The sequence below is a fragment of the Lutra lutra genome, chromosome 9 (assembly GCF_902655055.1).
Source record: "Lutra lutra chromosome 9, mLutLut1.2, whole genome shotgun sequence".
Lineage (NCBI taxonomy): Eukaryota > Metazoa > Chordata > Mammalia > Carnivora > Mustelidae > Lutra > Lutra lutra.
This window is the reverse complement of record NC_062286.1, coordinates 116,507,042-116,527,245: the sequence shown is the minus strand read 5'-3', so window position 1 is coordinate 116,527,245 and position 20,204 is coordinate 116,507,042. Positions and strand designations below refer to the sequence as shown.

At 50.7% G+C, this 20,204-nt stretch overlaps 1 protein-coding gene across 6 annotated transcripts; it reads left to right on the top strand.

Moving 5' to 3' along the window:
• Positions 1-8,583: 8,583 nt before the first annotated feature.
• Positions 8,584-19,929, top strand: FAM110A (family with sequence similarity 110 member A). Of its 6 annotated transcripts, none has more exons than XM_047744907.1 (2): positions 8,584-8,814; positions 18,462-19,929. In XM_047744907.1, exon 2 carries the CDS (start codon positions 18,553-18,555, stop codon positions 19,438-19,440), a length of 888 nt encoding a protein of 295 aa, XP_047600863.1. In that variant the 5' UTR covers positions 8,584-8,814; positions 18,462-18,552; the 3' UTR covers positions 19,441-19,929. The 6 variants fall into 6 exon arrangements, with proteins under 6 accessions (XP_047600863.1, XP_047600861.1, XP_047600858.1 ...); XM_047744905.1 differs by having other exon boundaries at positions 8,703-8,814; positions 18,465-19,929; XM_047744902.1 differs by lacking the exon at positions 8,584-8,814 and adding an exon at positions 8,842-8,987.
• The last annotated feature ends 275 nt before the right edge of the window (positions 19,930-20,204 follow it).

Here is a 20,204-nt window from a genome sequence, read left to right as displayed (position 1 = left end):
AGATTTCCCCCTATGTTTTCTTCTAGGGGTTTTATGGTTTCAAGTCCCAGGTTTAAGCCTTTAATTTTTGTGAGTGATGTAACATAGTGGCTCAATTTCATGCTTTTGCATGTGAATATCCAGTTTTCCCAACATCATTTGTTGGAGAGACAATGGGGTTTCCCCATTGAGTATTCTTTGTTAAATATCATTTAGCCATATTTGCACGGGTTTGTTTCTGGGGTCTTGTTTTTGTACTATAGTTTTGTAATGCTGATTTATGTTGTAAAAGATCTGCCTGAGCTGTGGGAGGACAGATAGGGGAGAGAAGGCAGGAGTGGTCTAGGGTCTGATGCAGCCTCAGGCAAAGGTGGGTCAGCTGAGCCCATCTCATGCTCAGCGCTGGTGTGAGGGGCCTGAGCATGTGCCGAGGATGGGCCTGGGGCTTTCCTTGTCTGTGAGTGTCTGGACCTGAGGGATGGGCCCCAGCAAGAGGGAAAGGGAGGTGGGGTTTGGGCAGGGGCTGAGGGCTCATTTGCATTTGATTTGCATGTGGAGTGGAGGGGTCAAGTTGAAAGCTGGAAAGGCCTGCCCCAGTCCCTTGGGTGGTGGGTTCTGGGTATTAAGACAGACAAAGATTCTATCTCTAGGCCATGACCTTCCAGTTCAAGAGGGGCCCTATTTCTCCACCTGCCTCTGGCCTGGCTCTGCCATCTGGGGTTGGGACACTAGGAGGACAAAGGCCCTCACTCTCTGAGTCCTTTTCCCCTATAGAATCCCATCTGTCAGGCCCAGCCTCTGACCTGGGACAGGTCTGTTAGCCCAGGCCCAAGAGTGGGGGAGGGGACAGTCCCCTAACCCTAAGGGGGACCCAAGCCTCTTCCCCCAGGCTCTGCCATCTGTTCTGGGCAACACTAGCTCCTCCTGCTTCTGCCACCTGCTTGATGTGTTCAGGGCCAGTCGACTCCTCCTCCCCCTCTGGGCCTTGGTTTCCCCATGTGTCACGTGCCGAGGTGGGATTGGGTTGTTTTTCAAAAGAGGAGTGACTGGTGTCTCATTCTTGTAATTGTGGCTATATCCAGAATCCACCTGTTCTATTAGTAACTTCAAGTTTGTTTTTTTTTTTTTAAAGATTTTATTTATTTATTTGACAGACAGAGATCACAAGTAGATGGGGGTGGCGGGGGGGGGGGGGAAGCAGGCTCCCCGCTGAGCCGAAAGCCCATTGTGGAGCTCCATCCCAGGACCCTGGGATCATGACTGGAGCTGAAGGCAGAGGCTTTAACCCACTGAGCCACCCAGGCACCCCAGTAACTTCAAGTTTTTAAGGGGAACGCGTGCTCCTTTGCTTAAATGGATTTAATTTGTAAAGACATTTCATACTATTTCTGGAAGTGGAAATTCAGTATCATTTGCCATCATTAGAAAAATTTCTGGGGCGAAAAAGTAATAGAATGGAACTAGAACCTTATTATTAAAATCTAGTCTTGCTTCAGATGAAAGAAACCAGACCTATTTGTATGATATTGCTGAAAAGACAAAAGCATCAGGAGAGAAGGCAGAGGAGTGGCTGTGGGAGGGGTGGGAGTGAGGGGTGGGAAGTGTCCCAGGCCCTGGGAACGTCTCCACTATCATGAGCGCAAGTGTACACATTTGTCAAAAATCAGGGAAATGTGACACTTGAAGTTGGCGAATTTTGTCGTCTTTAAATTTCCTTTAACAAGACAAGTGTTTAATAAAGAAACAAATAAAAATTCCAGTTTGGTTTTGAGTCTGGGCCCCTCTCGTGGTGAAAATTAGTGCATCCCGGGACAGGCTGACTGATTGAGGAACAGCAGACGCAGGCTAGAAAGAACGAAAACCCCGAAGAGGAGACAACTTTCACGCGGGAGGGGTACTAACAATGACCACCGGCCTTGTGTGGCAAAAAGCTCTTTAAATTAATTCAACCTCAATAAAATTTAAAATTCAGGGTCTGAGTCACGTTGCAAGTGGCTAGTGGCCGCCGTACAAACAAACAGGGAACATTTCCCCCTCACGGAGAGTCTTGGTAGACCGCGCCACCCTGGAGGATTTACCGGATGCGTATGATTTACAAGGTCATGCCTCTGTCTCCTACTTTGGGAAATGCTCGGTTTGATCCAACCTCACTCTGTGAAAGCCACCACCTCTTGCCACGTTGGATGACGACCCGAAGACCAGTTCCCTTACAGGGTCTAAGTGTGGCGTGAGGTGGGCATCTAGAGTTTTAGACTGAGGGGACTCTAAGGATTTGAAGACTTTAGGATTTTTTTTTTTAAGATTTTATTTATTTATTTGACAGACAGAGATCACAAGTAGGCAGAGAGGCAGGCGGGGGGGTGGGGGGGGGAAGCAGGCTCCCTGCTGCAGAAAGCCCTGCGGGGCTTGATCCCAGGACCCTGAGATCATGACCTGAGCCGAAGGCAGAGGCTTTAACCCACTGAGCCATGGAGGCGCCCCTGAAGAGTTTAGGATTAAGAAAATTCTGGACTATTCAGATTTGAAATTTGTCTGTGTTCCCGGGGCGTGAGGATTTGGGAGTGGAGAGCCGATGGGGTCTCAGTCAGGGCCAAATCCAGTGGGATCCTCGAGCCTATTTGTTCCTTTCCCGGCTTCCTGCAGCTGCCCAAAGATTTCTGGAAGCTCCGATTTGTTCTGTGGGCCCTGCGTTCAGCTGGCTTCAGGGTCCGAGCATGTATGGTCTCTGCCAGGGTTTGGGATTTACCAACAGCCCCCATGGTTGTGCTGTAGAGTCTCTGATATTGTCATCGGCGGTGGCACGGTGAACAGTCATTGGGCTGTGCTTTGACCTGGTCCTGTGTTGAGGGTTTTGCGGGGATCATCTTGGGGACTCAAGGTAACTCCTTCCAACGCAGGTGCAGTAACGTCCATTAAAGACAAAGAGGCCGGAAGTCCAGCATTTGAGGAATTTTCCAATTAGGCAGCAGGTGGGTGGTAGAACGGGGATTGGAACCCTGACTGGCCGACCCCAGAATTCCTGATCTTGGTCTTGAACTGGTGCTTTGTACCTTTAAATAATAATAATAATAATAAATTTTAAATACATTAATATTATTATAAAATATTAAAAATAATCATAATAAATAATAATGATAATGATAATTATTCTTATTTTTTACAATTTAATCTCCTTTTGTTTCTCCTTTTATACTCATCACTCGGCTGCTTCTTAGCTATAATCACAGTCAGAAATATGGTGAATATTTCTTGAATCCATGTTCTATAGTGTATGGTTTCCATGTGGGAACTCTTTCTTAACGTTTCTTGGGAAATTTGTATACTTTTTCAGATCCCAAGTCCTGAGAAAATCAGTTGAGAAATTGGGGAAAAATGGGAAAATATGACTATCTTGCAGGAATTAAAGCTCAGCGATCAACAAGGAGGCATTGCTGGCTGGAAGGAATCCATTCATGTCAAGTTGAAGGCAGAAATACTAACAAGCGGAGTTGAAGGTTACAGTTACTACCTTCAGAAACCAGGTCAGGAGTGTGGAGGAGAGAAGTGATTACCATCTGACTGGATAGTCTTGCTTGTGACTGTAGCCAGACACAAGTGTGTGATCATGTTTCTGGCTGCTGCTAAGGGTGAGTCATTCTTGCAAGTACAAGGAATATTTACAAGTTTATATGCATAAGACACTTTAGACAAATCTTAGGAGTGATGTCCCAAGAAATAACAAGTCTGAGAAGCAAAATAAGTTCTTTATTTTTTATTTTTATTTATTTTTTAAGATTTTATTTATTTATTTGACACAAAGAGAGAGATCACAAGGAGGCAGAAAGGCAGGTGGTTGGGGGAGAGGGGGGAAGCAGGCTCCCTGCTGAGCAGAGAGCCGATGTGGGGGCCCTCTCCCAGGACCCTGAGATTGTGACCTGAGCTGAAGGCAGAGGCTTAACCCGCAGAGGCTTAACCCATTGAGCCACCCAGGCACCCCCCAAATAAGTCCTTTAATTGGCAATTTTGGTACGTGATTCTGTATAATGCTCTCCCTTTCTAGGAGATTCAAATATTACATTATTTGAATATTGCCCAATAAGGCTCACTGACATTTTTTGATGTTTGACTATTCACTATAAATTATAGTTTACTGCAAAGCACATAAAGCATCTTCCTTGGAAGCAAAGGAAATTAGTTCCCATTTTGCATCATGTATCCTAACATCCAACTTGAAGGTGATCTGGTACACACCTTTAGAATTTGACTATTGTTAATAGAAAATGAAACCAATTTTTCTATAAGTGGAATCTTATAAACATGACATTTATGGGCATTATTTGTGTTAATGTTACCTTTTAAAATGTTTTCTGTTATTACCTTTACATTCTAAATGCCTCCCTGTGGTCTAGATCAATTTCACATCAGTCTTTCCCTGTCCCTCCATTTCAGTCATTGGCATTTTAGTTCATATATAACGAACTCATTCTTGCCCCAGGACCCTTGCACATGTTTCCCCTCTCAGTGTGTCTCTAGATTTCCACACGGCTGTCTTTTTGTTTTCCCCTTCACTCTTCAAGGTGGGTGAAGGAAGATGGAGAGAGAGAATCTTAAGCAGGCTCCATGCCCAGCAGGAATCCAACACATCTCACCATCCTGTGATCACGACCTAAAATGAAATCAGGAGTCGACTGCTTAATCACGGAGCCACCCAGGCCTCCCTGCCTCTTTTTTACACTTTAGGCCTCACATCAGAGGGCCTCCCTGATCACAAAACAGCTCCTTTTCTATCATGGCCATCACCTAACTCCACTTTATTTTTATTTTTAACATGTCTCATTTGTTGATTCAGTTACTCCTCTATTGTTCTGTCTCCCTCACCAGAATGTGACTCCCAGGCTGCCATCTCTCTTCCTACTAATCGGCACAGAGCAGGGACTCAGAAAATATTTGTTGAATGAGTAAATACATCCTGAAACCAACCAAGAGGAGGTGAAGGGAGGAAGTCTGCAGGGGTGAGTGCAACTTGCCCAGTCCTGCTGCTGTCTCCTAATTGTCCAGACAGAAAGCTGAGGCTCAGAAAATGAGAAGCAGAGGCATGCCAAGCCCAAGCAGCAGTTCTGTGATAATAGCCGCACCTCGAGAGCCCCGTATTTATGCTCCCCAGGCCCCTTCCCAGGTGGCACACTGTGGGATTGTCCAGGAGGTCAGCTGGGTGCCATCACCACATCTACTTACCTGATAAGAGGTCTGCAGACTGTGAGGTCAGGGGATGTGCTGCCGGCCAGTTTGGCCCAGAGGAGCCCAGAGGAGAGCCGCCTCCCCAACGGGAGGGCCATGGGAGCTCCCCCACAGAGTTTCAACCTTGGCGTGGAAACTCGATGCCCATGCCCCTCTCCCAGAGGTTCAGATGTAGTGGCAACCTGGACATGGGGATTTGCAAAAGTCCCTAGGTATTCTCTACTGCTGGGTAACAAATCATCACAAAACTCAGTGGCTTCAGACAGCAATAATCATTTTTGTCTCATCTCTCTTACAGTTTCATTGGATGAGAACTGAGGAGGGGCTTGGCTTGACAGTTCTGTCTCAGAACGGCTCACAAGGCCTCTCCTGAAGGCTTGACAGGCTGCCTCTCCTGGGACCAGAAAGTTCAGACCCAGGAATTATCCTTGGTCTCCCGTTCTGCCTGGTGCCTGCCCCTCACACGACCTCAAGGCCTCCAGAGGGCCACGTTCCAGCTGCCAAAACAAAAAACAGCCACGGGGTGGGGGGCACAGAAGATAGGGAGCTGGTATCTGAGGCTGATTTCATCTCAGTTTTGAGTTGAGGAGAGAAAACACTGCCAAGGTCAGGGTGTTGAAGGAGGCGCTGAAGCAGCCGCAGGCCTGTGGATGGGGCACGATGTTATTGCTGCTCACCTGCCAGGTCAGGACGACTGTAAGGATCGTCTAGGTCCCTTTTATCTGGGCACACTAATGACAGTTTGTCCATCTGCTTACTCTTGAGGGCTCTCCCTCCCCACTCCCACATGGCGGGAGAGGAGAAGGACTGGGATGATTTTAATCACCGTGAGCTGGTACCAGGGGCTTAACAAATCCTTAGAAACAGGGAGCATGGCCAATAGGTTGGTAGCGTGTGAAGATGCGAAGAGTTCTGGAATCTGAGTGTGCCCAAATAATGTCTCTTCATGTGGCCTAATCTGGAGCCTAGGGGAAGTTCCTTCTGCCCTCTGTCTGGCCTGTGCCTGCCTAAGGGAATAAGGCTCAGGATTTTTGTGTTATCCTATTTGTTTTAAGCTCCAGGGCATGTAGGGCAGAAGCAAGTTTTGAAGATGCAAGGGTCAGCAGGACCTTTATCCAAGCATCTCAGAGATCTCCCAACCCTTGATTAAAGTTGTATATCTCAGAGAAGAATCCAGCCATGACCCCATTGTCGTCATTCCCATTTTAATGACAGGGAAGCCAAGGTCTGGCAGGCTCCCTAGCAATGTGTTTGCATGTGCTTTAGTAAAACTTGTGGAAGTGAGGTATTTAAACTTCACTCTGTTAAAACCATCATCTCCTTCCATTCTGACTTCCCCGTGTCTCAGATAATGTTGGAGTGAGTGTGAGCATTTTGGGGATTTGGCTAAGGGGAACTTGACATTGAGTGTGTGGGTTTAGTGGTTTTATTTATGTTGTTTCCACTCACTTTTGTGAAAAGTTATTACCAGCTGGTGATGATTTCCAGGAATACCCCTGACGTGTGTTGTGACATCTACCACCACAGACATGTCATGGTTGACATGAAAGTGCAGGGTCAGAGGTCATATCTCAATATATAAATATGAATGGTTTTACGGTGCCCAATATTACCAGTATGTAGTTGAGGAGAGGTATGAAATGTATACATTGATCCAGCAGAAGCTTGTTTGTGAAAAGCATTATGGACGTATGCCAATTACATAACTCACAGAAATAATGTTATTTTTCTGGGTTTTGCAACATTTGTGGCATTTGCCATTTTTGAGGTTTCTTTTATCTTTCTAACAAAATAATCACCTTTTAACCTAATTTTATATTTGTGATTTTGTAGTTCTTTTCTTAAACAAATCTCCCTAAATTGGGTAAGCCTCAGGAAGTACCCAGTCTGGATCTGCCCCTGCTCAGTTTTCTCTGTCTTTTACGATCACGGGATCCTCCTTGCCTTTTGTGACTGCTGCTGCCAACTGGTGTTGTATATGGCAACCTAACAGAACAGCTTGGACTCCTGCTGGATCCAGACAAAACTTAGTGTTTTCATTTATAAAATGAGAATAATAATAGAATCCCCTCCCCCCGCCACATAGTAATGAAGTCAAGTGAGAAAATACATGTAAAGCTTTGAGCAGCCCTGTCTAGCAGAGGGTACGGTTAGCGCTATATCTGATACTTAGCTGCCTCTCACGGATATAGTCAGACTCCCTGTTTATGACGGTATCTACTCTGATCTGATTAGTGCCCATGCCAAAAGGTGCAGTCATTGTTAGCTACTGGTATCTTATTAGTCCCTCTCCCCCAGCAGCCCAAAGTATGTATATAGTAAGTGCTCCATCGTTGACAATCCAATCAAAGAATGAAAGTCACCATCTGGATGAGAAAACAGAGGTTGGCTCCAAATTCAACAATGCCTTAGACCCAAGCAGTGAGTCACAGCTAAGAAATGTCCTCATCTCGAAGGGTACTTGCTCATTCCAATCCTTTTTAAAACTGTGTTTTTTTTTCTTGACATATTTAAGTGTTGGAAATTGGAAAATCCACAAAAACACAAAAAAAGAAATGAACTGCTATTATAGTTTTACACAAATACATGTGACGTTACAATTACGTATTTAATATATAGTATGCTACGAAACATACTTTTAAAAAGCTTTCTTTGGATTTCCCTTATACTTTACATATCTTTAACTACATCATTTTTAATGACTGCATAACATTCCTCATCAGGAAGTGGGGATAATTAAAGGTACCTATCTCAAAGGGTTATGCCATGAGCACTGACAAGAGTTATGTCATGCGAAGCTACCTGGCATGTAAAAAGCTCAATAAGCTTAGATCTTCCTCAGGGTGGATTGAGCTAACCAATCTTCTTTTGTTGAGCATTGGAGTAATTTCCATTATTTTTCTAGGGTGAATATTAATCTTCGCTCATATCTTCAGTCATTTCCTTAGTAAAGTTCAGGATTGCTGGATATGCACATTTTTCAATTTCCGACTGTGCAGTTGGGAGAACAGAGAGGGAAAAGGGCTAGCCCGAGCTCACACAGCGGGCCTGCAAAGGCGAAATGGAGACTAGCTGGGGACCCTAAATGATGCCTTATCCTGTTGGGGACCAGGAGAAAGTCCTAGTCAAGGGAAAAAACTAGGCTCCTGAGCTGCAGCGGCGCGGGAAGAACAGGCCAGCGGGGCTGAGCTGGGTTGGGGGGAGGGAGGAGAGGACAGGCTGCGGCTTGGGGGGCTGAGCTGGGCTGCCGAGGCGGGGCCCTCACTTGCCAGGCCAAAGCTAAGCGGTTGCCTGGCAACCCGGGCGGCGCGGCGTTCGAACGGAAGCGACCAACCAATCAGGATGTCCGGGGCAAACCATTCCGGCGCCGGGGTGGGGAAGCGGCAAGCTCACTTCCCCTTCCTCTGTGCCCCCGGGACCTCCGCTCTGGTGGGGGCCTTGGGATAGTCAGGTGCCCCGGTTCATTTCGGGTGCGCAGAGCAGCTCCGAAGAGGCCTTTGCGGGTCCCCAGCCCCGCCGAGCCGCTTTGGGACCGGCCATTCCCAGCCCGGGTCCGAGCTGTCAGCCTCTCCGAGACCCGCACTGGAGGAGCCAGGACTTGCCTAGCTACCGCTCCAGGTGAGGGGGCGGGTGGACTGGCGCCCGAGCCCAGGTCTGGGGAGGGGAGGCGGCGGTACCCCATTTTACGGAGGAGAACGCTGAGGGGCAGAGAGTGAAGTGTTCTAGCCCAGCGAGGTCGGCTGGAGAATCCAGTTCAGGTCTTCTGCTCTACTTCGAAGTCTCCAGTCTGGGTAGGTCTGTATTTGTCTTGAGAGACCCAGATGAGCAACTGGTGGTCAGTTTGTCAGCCGCTTAGCCACAAGGCTGCTAAGCCCTGGAGCCCTGGCGGGATCATTTCCCTCCGGCTCCGCTCCCGCACCGTCGTCTGAATGCCCCTTCTGGGCACGGGCTTCTCTTCTCCAGAACGTCAGAGGTTGGACTCAGGGCTCGTTTTTGGGGTCCTTCTGCCCAAGGGGTCCTGAATCTCAGTGCTGTCTCTCTCAGAGGGCTGTTCTGGGTTGGGGAGCGGGGTGGCGGCGGGGGGGGGGGGGGGAGGACGATCCCACTGTACTGACATTTCTGGGCTAGATGCTAGGTGGGCAGCGGGTGCTCTGGCCCTGGGGCCGCTGTTAGATTCTTCTGATCTAGAATTCTTCAGATTCTGGGAATCCGCCCCAGAGTGGGGGAATGGGTAGAGGCAGCCATTCAACCTGAAGCGACTAGTCCCCAGAGACTCTGGAATTGAGGAAGGGGCAGCGACCCCTCCGCCTGGAGCATCTGACCTAGACCAGGCCCTGACTCCTGGGGGTGCTCTGGGAACTCAGAAAGAAAATAAGTCTTTCATTTCTTTCAACAAATATTTATTGACTTCCTATGCCCTGTCATCCCCCTTGTCTCTTTTATTTCTCTCAGTGGCATTTACCCATCCGATGATGTGCTATGTATTTCACTTATTAGGGAGTTGATTATCTTCCTCCACTGGAATGTGATAGGAGGAGGGGCTCAGGTGAGGCCCTTGCCTCCAGGGCAAAATGGAAGGGTTCCAAAACCTCTTATCAAGATAACTAAAGCTAACAGTTATTAGTATTTTTTAAAAGATTTTAGAGAGAGAGAGAAACAGAGATAGAGAATGTGTGAGCAGGGAGGGGGGCAGAAGGAGAGGGGAGCCCAACCCCCAGGAAGGGGGCTCAGATCCCAGGACCCTGAGATCATGACCTGAGCAGGAACCAAGACACTGTCGCTCAACCGACCGTGTCACCCAGGCAACGAACAGTTTTTGACTATTTGCTGTGTTTTCTGCTGGTGGAGATCAACTCGCATGGCCTCTGTAGAACACAGTACAATGTCTCTCTCATAATCACAAGCACATACCCAGCCCCACTGACCCACTTCTTGGCAACACAAGTTGCAGTGACGCCCCAGGGGTTTGTCATGGGGGGTGTCTGGACGCACACTGGGTGGTCACTAGCAGGGGCTGACGGTTCTTTATGGGCTAAGGTACCCCCACATATATTAGGGAACAACCTATATGATTAAGTATATTAATAATAGATATTAGAATTAGTAATATATTAACATTATTAAAACATGTATGGTTGAGTAAAAAGAACAAGGTGGAAACAGTACGCACAGCGTGTTGCCATATGTGTAAAAAAATAGAAAGAATATATGCCCATTATTGCTTGTATCTACCAAAAATCTCCCTGGAAGGACACGCGATTGTCTGGTTACAGTGGTGCCTGCAGGGTGGGGAACTGCGTGGCTAGGGACTGAAGTGGGAAGGAGTTTATTTTTACTTCATTCTCTTTATAGTTTTTGAATTTTGAGTCATGGGCATATAGCACCTTGTTTAAAAAATCATATATATATAATATATAAATGTATAAATTATATATGTATGATATATTATATATATTATAAAAATCATTACAGATTATATATTTAATCATAAGACCACTGTCCTGTCTGTGATCTGTCCTTGACTTGCCATGTGACTTTGGGCAAGTTTCTTTACATCTCTGGGGCCAAGATAAGATGGTGAGCTCAGGCCTGGGCAGAGGGCAGTCCAGGGCAGGAAGTGGACTTGCCCTTGAGTCTGCCCCAACCTCCACCTTCCCCATCCTTGTGAGCTGGGCCCTTCCCTGCAGTGTTGCATGTGGTTTCTCTCTGTCTCCACTGCAAGTCCCTTTGTCCTCATTTTGCAATTTCAGGTACAAACTGAGGCACAGATAAACAAGTTGGTGGAGTTGGATTGTCCATCAGCCGACAGGAGATCAGCACTGGGCAAGGTTGACTACAGGCAGGCCGGGGCATGAGTGTTTGGGGAGACTCCAGAAATAGCACGGGGCCTGGCGTGGGCCTGGAGGATGCCCCGCTGGGTGTCTCCGACCCGGACAGCTGGGCTGAAATCAAGCTGGCCTGCCCTATTGGCTGGACCCTCCCTGTTGCCTGGAGCCTTCCTGATCCTCCTCCAGGGCAGGTGAGGGCCTCTCTGTCTCCACCTAAGTCATGGCCTGGCTTCTGCTGAACAGAAAGAAGCAGCAGGTGGAAGGAAGGGGTGGGGTGGGGGATTGCAGATTGTCACGAAAATTCTAAACATCAAAACCACGCCTCTCACCCCCTCGGTGAAAACTAATCACTAACACCCCCTGGGCACTTACTGTGTGCCAAGTCCTTTCTAAGCATGCATGCACTTAATTTCCTCCGTTCTATGATGTCAGGTAGTTACCGCTGCTTTTTTTCACATCTTACGAAGGGAAACTGAATGCAAGAGAGGTTTAGTAACTTGGACCAGGTCAGAGCAGGAATGTGGATCCGGGGGTTCTGGCTCCAGTCTGTAGACTCTCTTTTTCCTTTTTTTTTTTTTTTTGGAAAAATATATAGAACATAAAACTGAGCATTTTAACCATGTGTAAGGTACAGTTCAGCGGCATGAAGGAAGTTCACGCCGTGCCCAGACCTTACCACCAGCTCCTCATTTTCTCTTCCCCCCCAGTACCTGGAAAGCACCTTTCTACTTTCTGTCTCTATGGATTTGACCACTCTCTGTGCCTCATGGATGTGAAATCATACAATATTTGCCCCCCCCTTTTTTCCTCAATATTTGTCCTTCTGGGCCTGACTTATTTCATTTAGTATAGTGTTTTTGAGGTTCACCCACGTTGTAGCGGGTGTCAGAAGCTCCTTGCTTATAAAGGCTAAATAATATTTCAGCGTATGTTCATCTGCACATCTGTCCATGGACACTTGGTTGCCTCTACCTTTGGGTTATTGTGAAGACTCCTCCTATGAACATTGGGGACATCTATGAACATTGAACACATCTGTTCAAGCCCTTGGTTTCAGTTCTTTGGTGTCTACACTCAGGAGTAAGATTGCTGGGTCCTATGGTAATTCTTTTTAAGTTTTTCCTAACCACCCTGCTGTTTCTACCATGGCCGTGCCATCTTATATTCCCACCAGCAGGGCACAATTTCCAATTTCCAATTTCTTCATATCCTCACCAACACTTGGTATTTTCTGTGGCTGTGGGTTGTTTTTGTTTTGTTTTGTTTTCTGCTTGCTTGCTTATTGTTATATTGGTTATCTGGATGGATGTGACACGTTATCTCCCTGTGGTTTGGATTTACATGTCCCTAATGATGTATCATGCTAAGCATCTTTCCACATGCCTATTGACCATTTGTATACTTTGTTTAAAGAAATGTCTGTTGAAATGGTCTTGTGTGCATAGATTTATAAGCTCTGAGAGAACTGGGTCAACATTCTGGGTGGTGAAGTCTTCACCCAGGAGCTGGGCACCGCAGAGTCCTATTTTGGTGGTGTTTGTCATGCCCAGGGAGACAGGCACTGTTACCAGTCCCGTTTTATGGTTGGGGAAACTAAGGCCTTGGAAACTTGACTGTCTTGCCCAAGGTCTTGTAGCTAATCAGAGATGGAGCTGGGATTTGAACCCTGATGGGCTGGTCCCAGAGTCCATGCTTCAGAGGCAGCCTTGGGACTGGAGTTGGGGAAGGGCATTGTGGGAGCAGATACCGTGTGTGCAAAGGTTTGGATGTGATGTCTCCAAAGAAAGAATACAGCTCATCTAGAAGTGGCCAGGGCCCAGCTTGAATGGGGGTGACTTGAGACTGGAGGGGAATGTGGAGAGAGATGGGGGAACACCTTTGATGGGACTGGGGGTTGGCAAGAGGCTTGGTGCTAAAGGGCCTTGGTCTTTGAAGTGGCCTAGGTTCCAGGCCTGCCACTTAATCAGCAGCATGCCCAGCACACACGTGTGTTCTTGGTCCCTGGAGGATGAAAATACAGAAATAGAAAATGAGCAACTGATAAGTGAAGACCTAAAATGACAGGGTGGGATGAATGTGTGGAAGGAAACAACCAGGTGAGAGAGTTGGCAGGAGTCTCAGGGTAGTCAGGGAGGCCTCTCTGAGGAGGTGAGACCTGAAGGAGGTGAGCTAAGAGGTTCTAAGCAGAGAACAGATAGTACAAAGGCCCTGAGGCAGGAAAGACCTTGGCGTGTTCAGGAACAGCAGGGAGGGCTATGTGGCTGGAGCAGTAAAGGCTGGAGATGAGGGGGGAGTAGAGGGCAGGGACTAGATCCTGGAAGGCCTGAGGACCAAGTGGAGAGTTTGGGTTTTATTCTAAGGTGATGTAGAACCATAAGAGATCTAATTTCTGTGGGGAAAAATATTGCCATCTTGCCCCCATTTTATAATTGAGGAATCTGAGACCCCGGCCCACAGCCAGGAATGCTTCCTAAGGTGGCTTCTCCCTCTGGGGCCCAGTGAGGGAGGCAATAGCATCATTTGGTGAGTGGTTGAAGCCCAACACTGAAGTTTCTGTCTCCTCCACTTCCCTCCACTCCCCCAAACCTGCTCCTGGGTTCAGATCCTGGCTCTGCCATTTACCAGCTGTGTAACCTCTGGCAAGTGGCCACACCTTTCTGTGCCTCAGTTTTCTCAGCTGTAAAATGAATGTAGCAGGAGTACCTCAGGGTGAGTGTGGGGATTCGATGAGTCAATGTATATAAAGAGCTTAGAACAGTGCCAGGTACAGAGAAAGGGAAAATTTCTTCCCTACTAGGAACATGTTATTATTTCTTTGCTGTTACTACTATTATTGCCTAACTGAGCCCTCCCCCACCCCCCATCTCATCTCTTTCCCATTGTTGCCTCAGTAGAGGGCCAGGCAGGGACCCAGCAGGGCATTGTGGGGAATGATGGTCTTGAGGCTCGCCTCCCACATTCCCCTAAAATCAGGCTCCAGGGCCTGGAGGAGGCCTCAGAGCTGACTCACTCCCAGGGGGAGGAGAGTTGTTCTCTGAGTCACTTCCCGTCCCCTCACAGCCCTCCACCCCAATCCGGGTGCAGCCCCCACTGGCACAGACATGGAACTGGGCCCTCTTTGGCTTCCCCAGGGCTCGGGCCCGAGGCTGGTGGGCCCTGCCTTCTCTGGGCCTCAGGACCCCCATGCAAACTGGCCCAATCAAGTGTGCCACCTGAAGTGACATAATAGGGCTTCCTTTGGCAGAGGAGACAGTCTTGGCCCTCCCAAGGATTCCTTCTTTAGTGTTGCAGTCTTCTCATCTGTAAAATGGGGATTAAAGAGTTCCTCCCTGTGCAGGTGGTGGTGGTTGGAGGAGTGGGTGGATGTCCAGAGACTTACAGAAGTACAGTGCCTGGAACTCCAAAATTCTGGTTATTCGTATTCCTCTCGCTGTTGTTACTAATGTTCACAGCTTGCAGAGTTTCTGTCTGCCCTCTCAGACGGTAAGAACTCCCACTGACCTGGCCTGGAGGGTGAGACTCCCCTCACTTGGCAGAATGGAGAGCCAGAGGGGTCCAAGCAACCTGCTCTGTGACACACAGGTAGAAAGGGGTGGCACGAAGGCTTGGTCTAGAGGGAAAGTGCCCAGGTTAGACTTCTCAGGGTGACTTTGGGCCAACTGGCCCAGCCTGTCCCAGCCAGGTATTCGATTAGTCAAATGCGGATAATAATAGAGTTCACCTCACAGGGGTTGTTGAGAAGATTAAAATGGGTTAATTAATACCAGGAACAGCACTTTCTCGTGCCTGGCACAGTCAACATTATCGCGGGCACTGAGGCTGTGGGGGAGGGGGCCTCAGTTTTGCCCATCTCCAAGATAGGTGCCCTTGCCCGTGCCAGAGGTGCGGCTGCGGCCAGTGTGGCTATTGGGGGGCGCGGCCCCGGCTCTCGGGAGAACTTCCTGGGGGTAGAACTGGGTCTCTGCGACGAGCTGAGCCCTTTGCCGGGGCGCCCGGGCTCAGGTTCCCGCCCCTGCCTGGCTTTCGTTCTTCCCCTCCGGGTGATACCTGGGCCGGCGGGTTCACCTGCTGGGGACCGGCCGCCGGAAGTTGCGCAAACGCGCGTTACCTGAGCGCCTGGTGGGCCGGGCTGGAGGAGCGCTCCGCTCCGTAGCCGCGCGCGCGCAGCCAGGTATGTGCGGGCGGGTGGCGCCGGGCCAGGTTCAGGGGGTCTGCCCAGCCACCCCTCCCTTCTCGAGGAGGCGGGGGGCAGGGCAGGGTCTCACCTTCCCGCCTGGGCGAGACCGCAGGAATCCTGCCGTCAGCCCTCTGGCTTAAGAGCCAGGACGACCCGGGCTCAGAGAGGGGTGGCGAGCGACCAGGGTCACACAGCGCGCCGGCGGGCTCGAGGCCTCCTCCGCCTCTGGGAGTCTCCAAGCTTGCCCCGAAGTGGGGCAAGGCAGAAGCCAGACCGAGGATCTGAGCTCTCTCAACTCCTCAGGCTGACTCCAGGGAAGCAGGTGGGAAGGGGGTATGGTGACAAAGAGAAGGGCTCACGGTTGGCGCTCTGGGGGCCCTTTGTGGGTAGCATTTGAAATACGTGGGTGGGGCGTTGGCGATGAGAGGAGGCCTCAGAGATCGAGGGGACTGGGGACTGGGACCCCCGCTTTAACTCGAGGGAGCCACTACACCTCTGTTTGCCCACCTTTGAAATGGGGCTTAGCAGATCAGTTTAGGATTTGCCTCTATCACGTGCCTCCTTTGTCTGTGGCTCTGGCTCCGACAGGCAGAGCGTGCTTAGAGACCCCTGCTGGGCTGGAGTTGAGGGGGAGGTGGGCGGAGAGCGCAATCTGGCTGTTAGGTCGTCAGAGTCATCAGAAAAACCAAGAGCCCGTTCTTGGAGTGCAGCCTTTCTGCCAGGTGCTGGGAAGGTCCTCGACCTGTTTTATCTCTCCATCCTCTCGGAGACCTGGAGGCTCAGATCTATTTTTAACCGTATTCCAGATAAGGCACCCGAGTGTGTAGTGGGCACAGCTGCTGGAGCAGGGCACACTGTGGGCAGGTGGGCGAGCTGGCCAGTGGCCCTCTAGCCGGGTTTGGCTCCTTGCGTGTGTCCGGCGGCGGGGGGAGCCCCTGCGGCCAGCAGGTAGGTCTGAGGGCGCGAGGTTTCTGCCCTGGCCCTGCCCATCTGACCTCCTTCTTCCTTCTGTTTCCCCGGATGGTGCCCGGGAGGGAATTGCCACCGCCAACGGGTTGGACGGGTTTGGTAGGCGGCAGCGGCCACGGGGGTGGGGCAGAGTCTAGTTACCTCGACTGGGCTCAGCAAGGCTGCCTTTCCTGTTAGACCTTTCCCTCCTGAGGTCTCCTGGGGGGTTGCTGGAGTGGGGCAGCCTTACCTTCCCACTTCATCCCTCCTACCTTGGGAGCAGCTCTGGCTCTGGGCCAGTAGCCCCCAGGGTTCTAGTAACTTGACATTGCTGCCACTGCAAGGTTTCAAACTGGGGACTAGATCTGTGTGGGGAGAGCAGATCTGTTTGCAGACATGTTTGTTTGCTCCATGCTCTGCGCATGTTTTAAAAATTATTACTGGATTTGCTGAGATTTAAGAATCTGGAGTGTTCGTGCACATCTGGATTTCTAGCCTCCTAGCACATTCCATACCTACCAACTTGTACCCATGTACCTACAGTGGGTTGGATGTGTCCCTCTGTGGTTTATCCAAGGTCTTCCCGTTCATGTTTTGTCCCCATGGACACTCCAATTCAGTAACAATTTTTCGAATACCTGTTATGTGTCGAAAGCAATGTCCCAAAACAGATTCAGTGAACAAAACAGACAAACCCCCTGCCTTCATGGAGCCGATACTTTAGGGGAATGGGAAGAACAAAGAGTAAAGTGACATGAATGCCACAGATGAGTGCATTAGGCTTCATAGGAGTTTGTGTCTTTTTTATTGACCCTGGGACTTAGGATGGTTGCTTCTCTAGTCTCAGTTTCTCCCAACTGTAAAATGAGATGACAATGACCCTTCTCACAGGCTGTTGGAGGATTCCAGGAGAGGATGGTGTCGAATGGCTAGCACACAGGAGGGATCCCTGGCTTCCCACCCCAGTCCAGACTTCCCTCCTGTCATTCTGGGTGACCACATGGGGCTGTCTATACAGGTTTCCAATACGGATGGAAATCTCTTATCTGCAGTCTGCTCTATCGACCAGTATAGTGGCTGTTGAGCACTTGAGATGTGGCTAGTGTGATGGAGGAACCAGAAGTATAAGATTTTATTTGATTTAAAGCTAAGGTGAATAGCCATATGTGGCTAGTAGCCGTTGAATTATACAACACAGGTGTAGATGACATGTCCTTTGGGGGATTACCTAGATAAAGTCCTCCTCTTTCATTTTACAGATGAGAAGTTTCAGGACTTGGTTTATGGGTTTTCTTCTGGCCCATCTCTGGGAGAGTTGGTGAGGGGACACTGTGGCTCCAGCCCTTTCTTGGAAAAAGGACCAGGGCTGGTCTGATGCCTGGGGCCCAAGGCCTTGATGCTTAGTTGATCATGTGGACACTTGAGCACGAGCACATCGGTGTGGGCCCCCTTGCCTCTGGGTGCCCATCCTCTGGCTGCTGGCAGATCCAGGGTCTGCTGGATGCTCTCAAGCAGGGTTGTGTGATTGTGGGCTTCTCTGGCTTCTCTTGGAACAGCATAGCTCAGGTTCTGGCTGACATTTCTAGCTGACAGGCCTCCTTGGATCACTGTGGGGCTGGCACCGAAGTCCCATCCTGGAAGCTGATGAGTGTCTGGTCTTCGCTTGGGTAGGGGGGTGGAGATTTTCTACACTCCTCCTCCACCAGCTCTACTGCTGTGCCTGGGGCTTGGCATGTCTAGACGGGTGAATAGCACCGGGCAGCTTCCTGGCTGGGTAGGTAAGGGTGGGAGGTGGTACCAGGTTCCCTGGGGGCAGTTTAGGCAGTGTGTGGGTTGGAGCCCTTTCTCTGGGTCACCAGGTGCACCAGCACCTCCCTGCTTGGAAGCAAGGGGCCAGAGCCACCAACTTGGGGGGTTAGCTTAATCAAGTTGGTTGAGTTCCCTGTCTGCAAAATAGAGCTGTTAAGGGGACCCATTGAGGTTAAGCTGGCTGGTGCCCAGTATACGGCCTGGAGCCCACTTTCCTTCCCTTAAAGCTTGCCTTGCCCTGTCTTTTCTGCCCATGCTACTCACATCTTTCTTCTTTGGTACTTCTCATTTTCTCTAAGCCTCAGCGGGGCCTAGTCCTCTGGGAAGGAGGCGGGGGTGTAGGTGGAGTCACAGGCCCCTCGGTTTTCAGTCTGCTGATTGGCTCCCTGTGAATGAGGGGGCGTGGCCATTACCTTTTAATAGGGAAGGCGTCTTCAGCCCCTTTCAGTCTTGGCTGAGCCTTTGTCTGAGCGAGCTCAGCCTCTTTCTTTCCTCCCTTGTAGCAGTTGCCAGCATCCAGCTGCCTACTTTCTGGATCTGTCTCCGCATTTCTCCGGTCTCCTCAGACCAAAGCCCTTGGGGTATGTAACAGCCATGCCTGTGGACACACTGACTCCGGGATCCCGGGACACATCTGCCCTACCTTTCCGCCTGCGGACCAAAGTGCCTGGCTACCTGCCCCGGAGGCCAGCAGATGGTGGAGCCCGGAAACCTAGTGCTGTGGAGCGCCTGGAGGCTGACAAGGCCAAGTATGTCAAGAGCCTGCACGTGGCCAACACCCGCCAGGAACCTGTGCAGCCCCTGCTGTCCAAGCAGCCCCTCTTCAGCCCTGGGACTCGCCGCACAGTGCTCACACCTAGCCGCCGAGTACTGCCTGGCCCTGGCCGTCGGCCCCAGCTGGACCTGGACATCCTTAGCAGCCTCATCGACTTGTGTGATAGCCCTGCGTCCCCTGCCGAGGCCAGCCGTACTCCTGGACGGACAGAAGGAGCCCACCAGGCGCCCCCAGCCAACCCTCCACGCCCGCCACCCAGTACCGCTGCTGTCCGCCGAGTGGATGTCCGTCCTCTCCCCGCCTCCCCTGCCCGGCCGTGCCCATCTCCAGGCACTGCCCCCGCCTCCAGCCCAGCCCGGCCCCCAGGTTTGCAGCGCTCCAAGTCCGATTTGAGTGAGCGCTTCTCCAGAGCAGCAGCTGACCTGGAGCGATTCTTTAACTTCTGCGGCCTGGACCCAGAGGAGGCACGGGGGTTGGGCGTGGCTCACCTGGCGAGGGCCAGCTCAGACATCGTCTCCCTGGCCGGGCCCAGTGCCGGGCCTGGCAGCTCGGAGGGGGACTGCTCCCGCCGTAGCTCTGCCACTGTTGAGGAGCGGTCTCGGGAGCGCGTCCCCTACGGCGTGTCGGTGGTAGAGCGCAACGCGCGAGTGATCAAGTGGCTGTATGGGTTGCGGCAGGCACGCGGTGCCCCCGCCGCAGAGGGCTAGGCCTCCACTGGACTCTGCATTTGCACAGGACACATCCAGGAGAGGCAGCTGGGCTCTCGACCTCTTCTGCATCCATTCCCTGGCTTGGGACAGACCAGAGGCTGGGTGGTATCTGTCTGTCAAGGACTGACCCTGGAGAGGGTTGCCTGTTGACCTTGGGCCAACCCCTACCCCTCACTTGTAGGGGTTTTGACACAAGTCCTGCCTGGTTCTTCTCCTGGGTTTAGATTTGGGGCACTCAGCCTTCTCCACTGAGAGTGAGGGGCACTGTCCACTGAGCAGTTCTGTTTCCTTCTTCCTTGGCCTCTAACCTTTGCTGACTTCCTCTTCCTTTCCCTGCGGGCCCTGGTTCCCTGGGAACTTGCTCAGGGTGGGGGCAGGGCCTTGGCCACCTGGCCTAGGTGGGTAGACTACAGGAGGGACTGGTAGGAGTCTGTACTGCTCTGACTTCTTCCCTTTGGTTAATAAACACAAATGCTTGTTTTTCAAGGCCTGGGTCATCAGACTCTTGTGTGTTCACAAGGGGAAGGGGAGGGAGACGTCTTGGATTAGAATTCCATAATTGTTCATCCTGGGATTTGGGGATGGGGGCGGGGCACGAAGTCAGTGGCTGGCCCAGCCTGAGACTTGAGACATGAAAGGGGATTCTCATAACCCCTCTGGGTGGCCTGAGGGCCTCCTTCATAGGGGAGGAAACTGACTCTGGCTACAGAGTGAATCCAGATAGAGCCAGGACTGAGGTCTGTGTCAGGAAGGGGACCTGC

Excerpts from the sequence above, each read along its gene's own strand:
- FAM110A (XM_047744907.1), top strand. The coding sequence starts at position 18,553 with ATGCCTGTGGACACACTGACTCCGGGATCCCGGGACACATCTGCCCTA.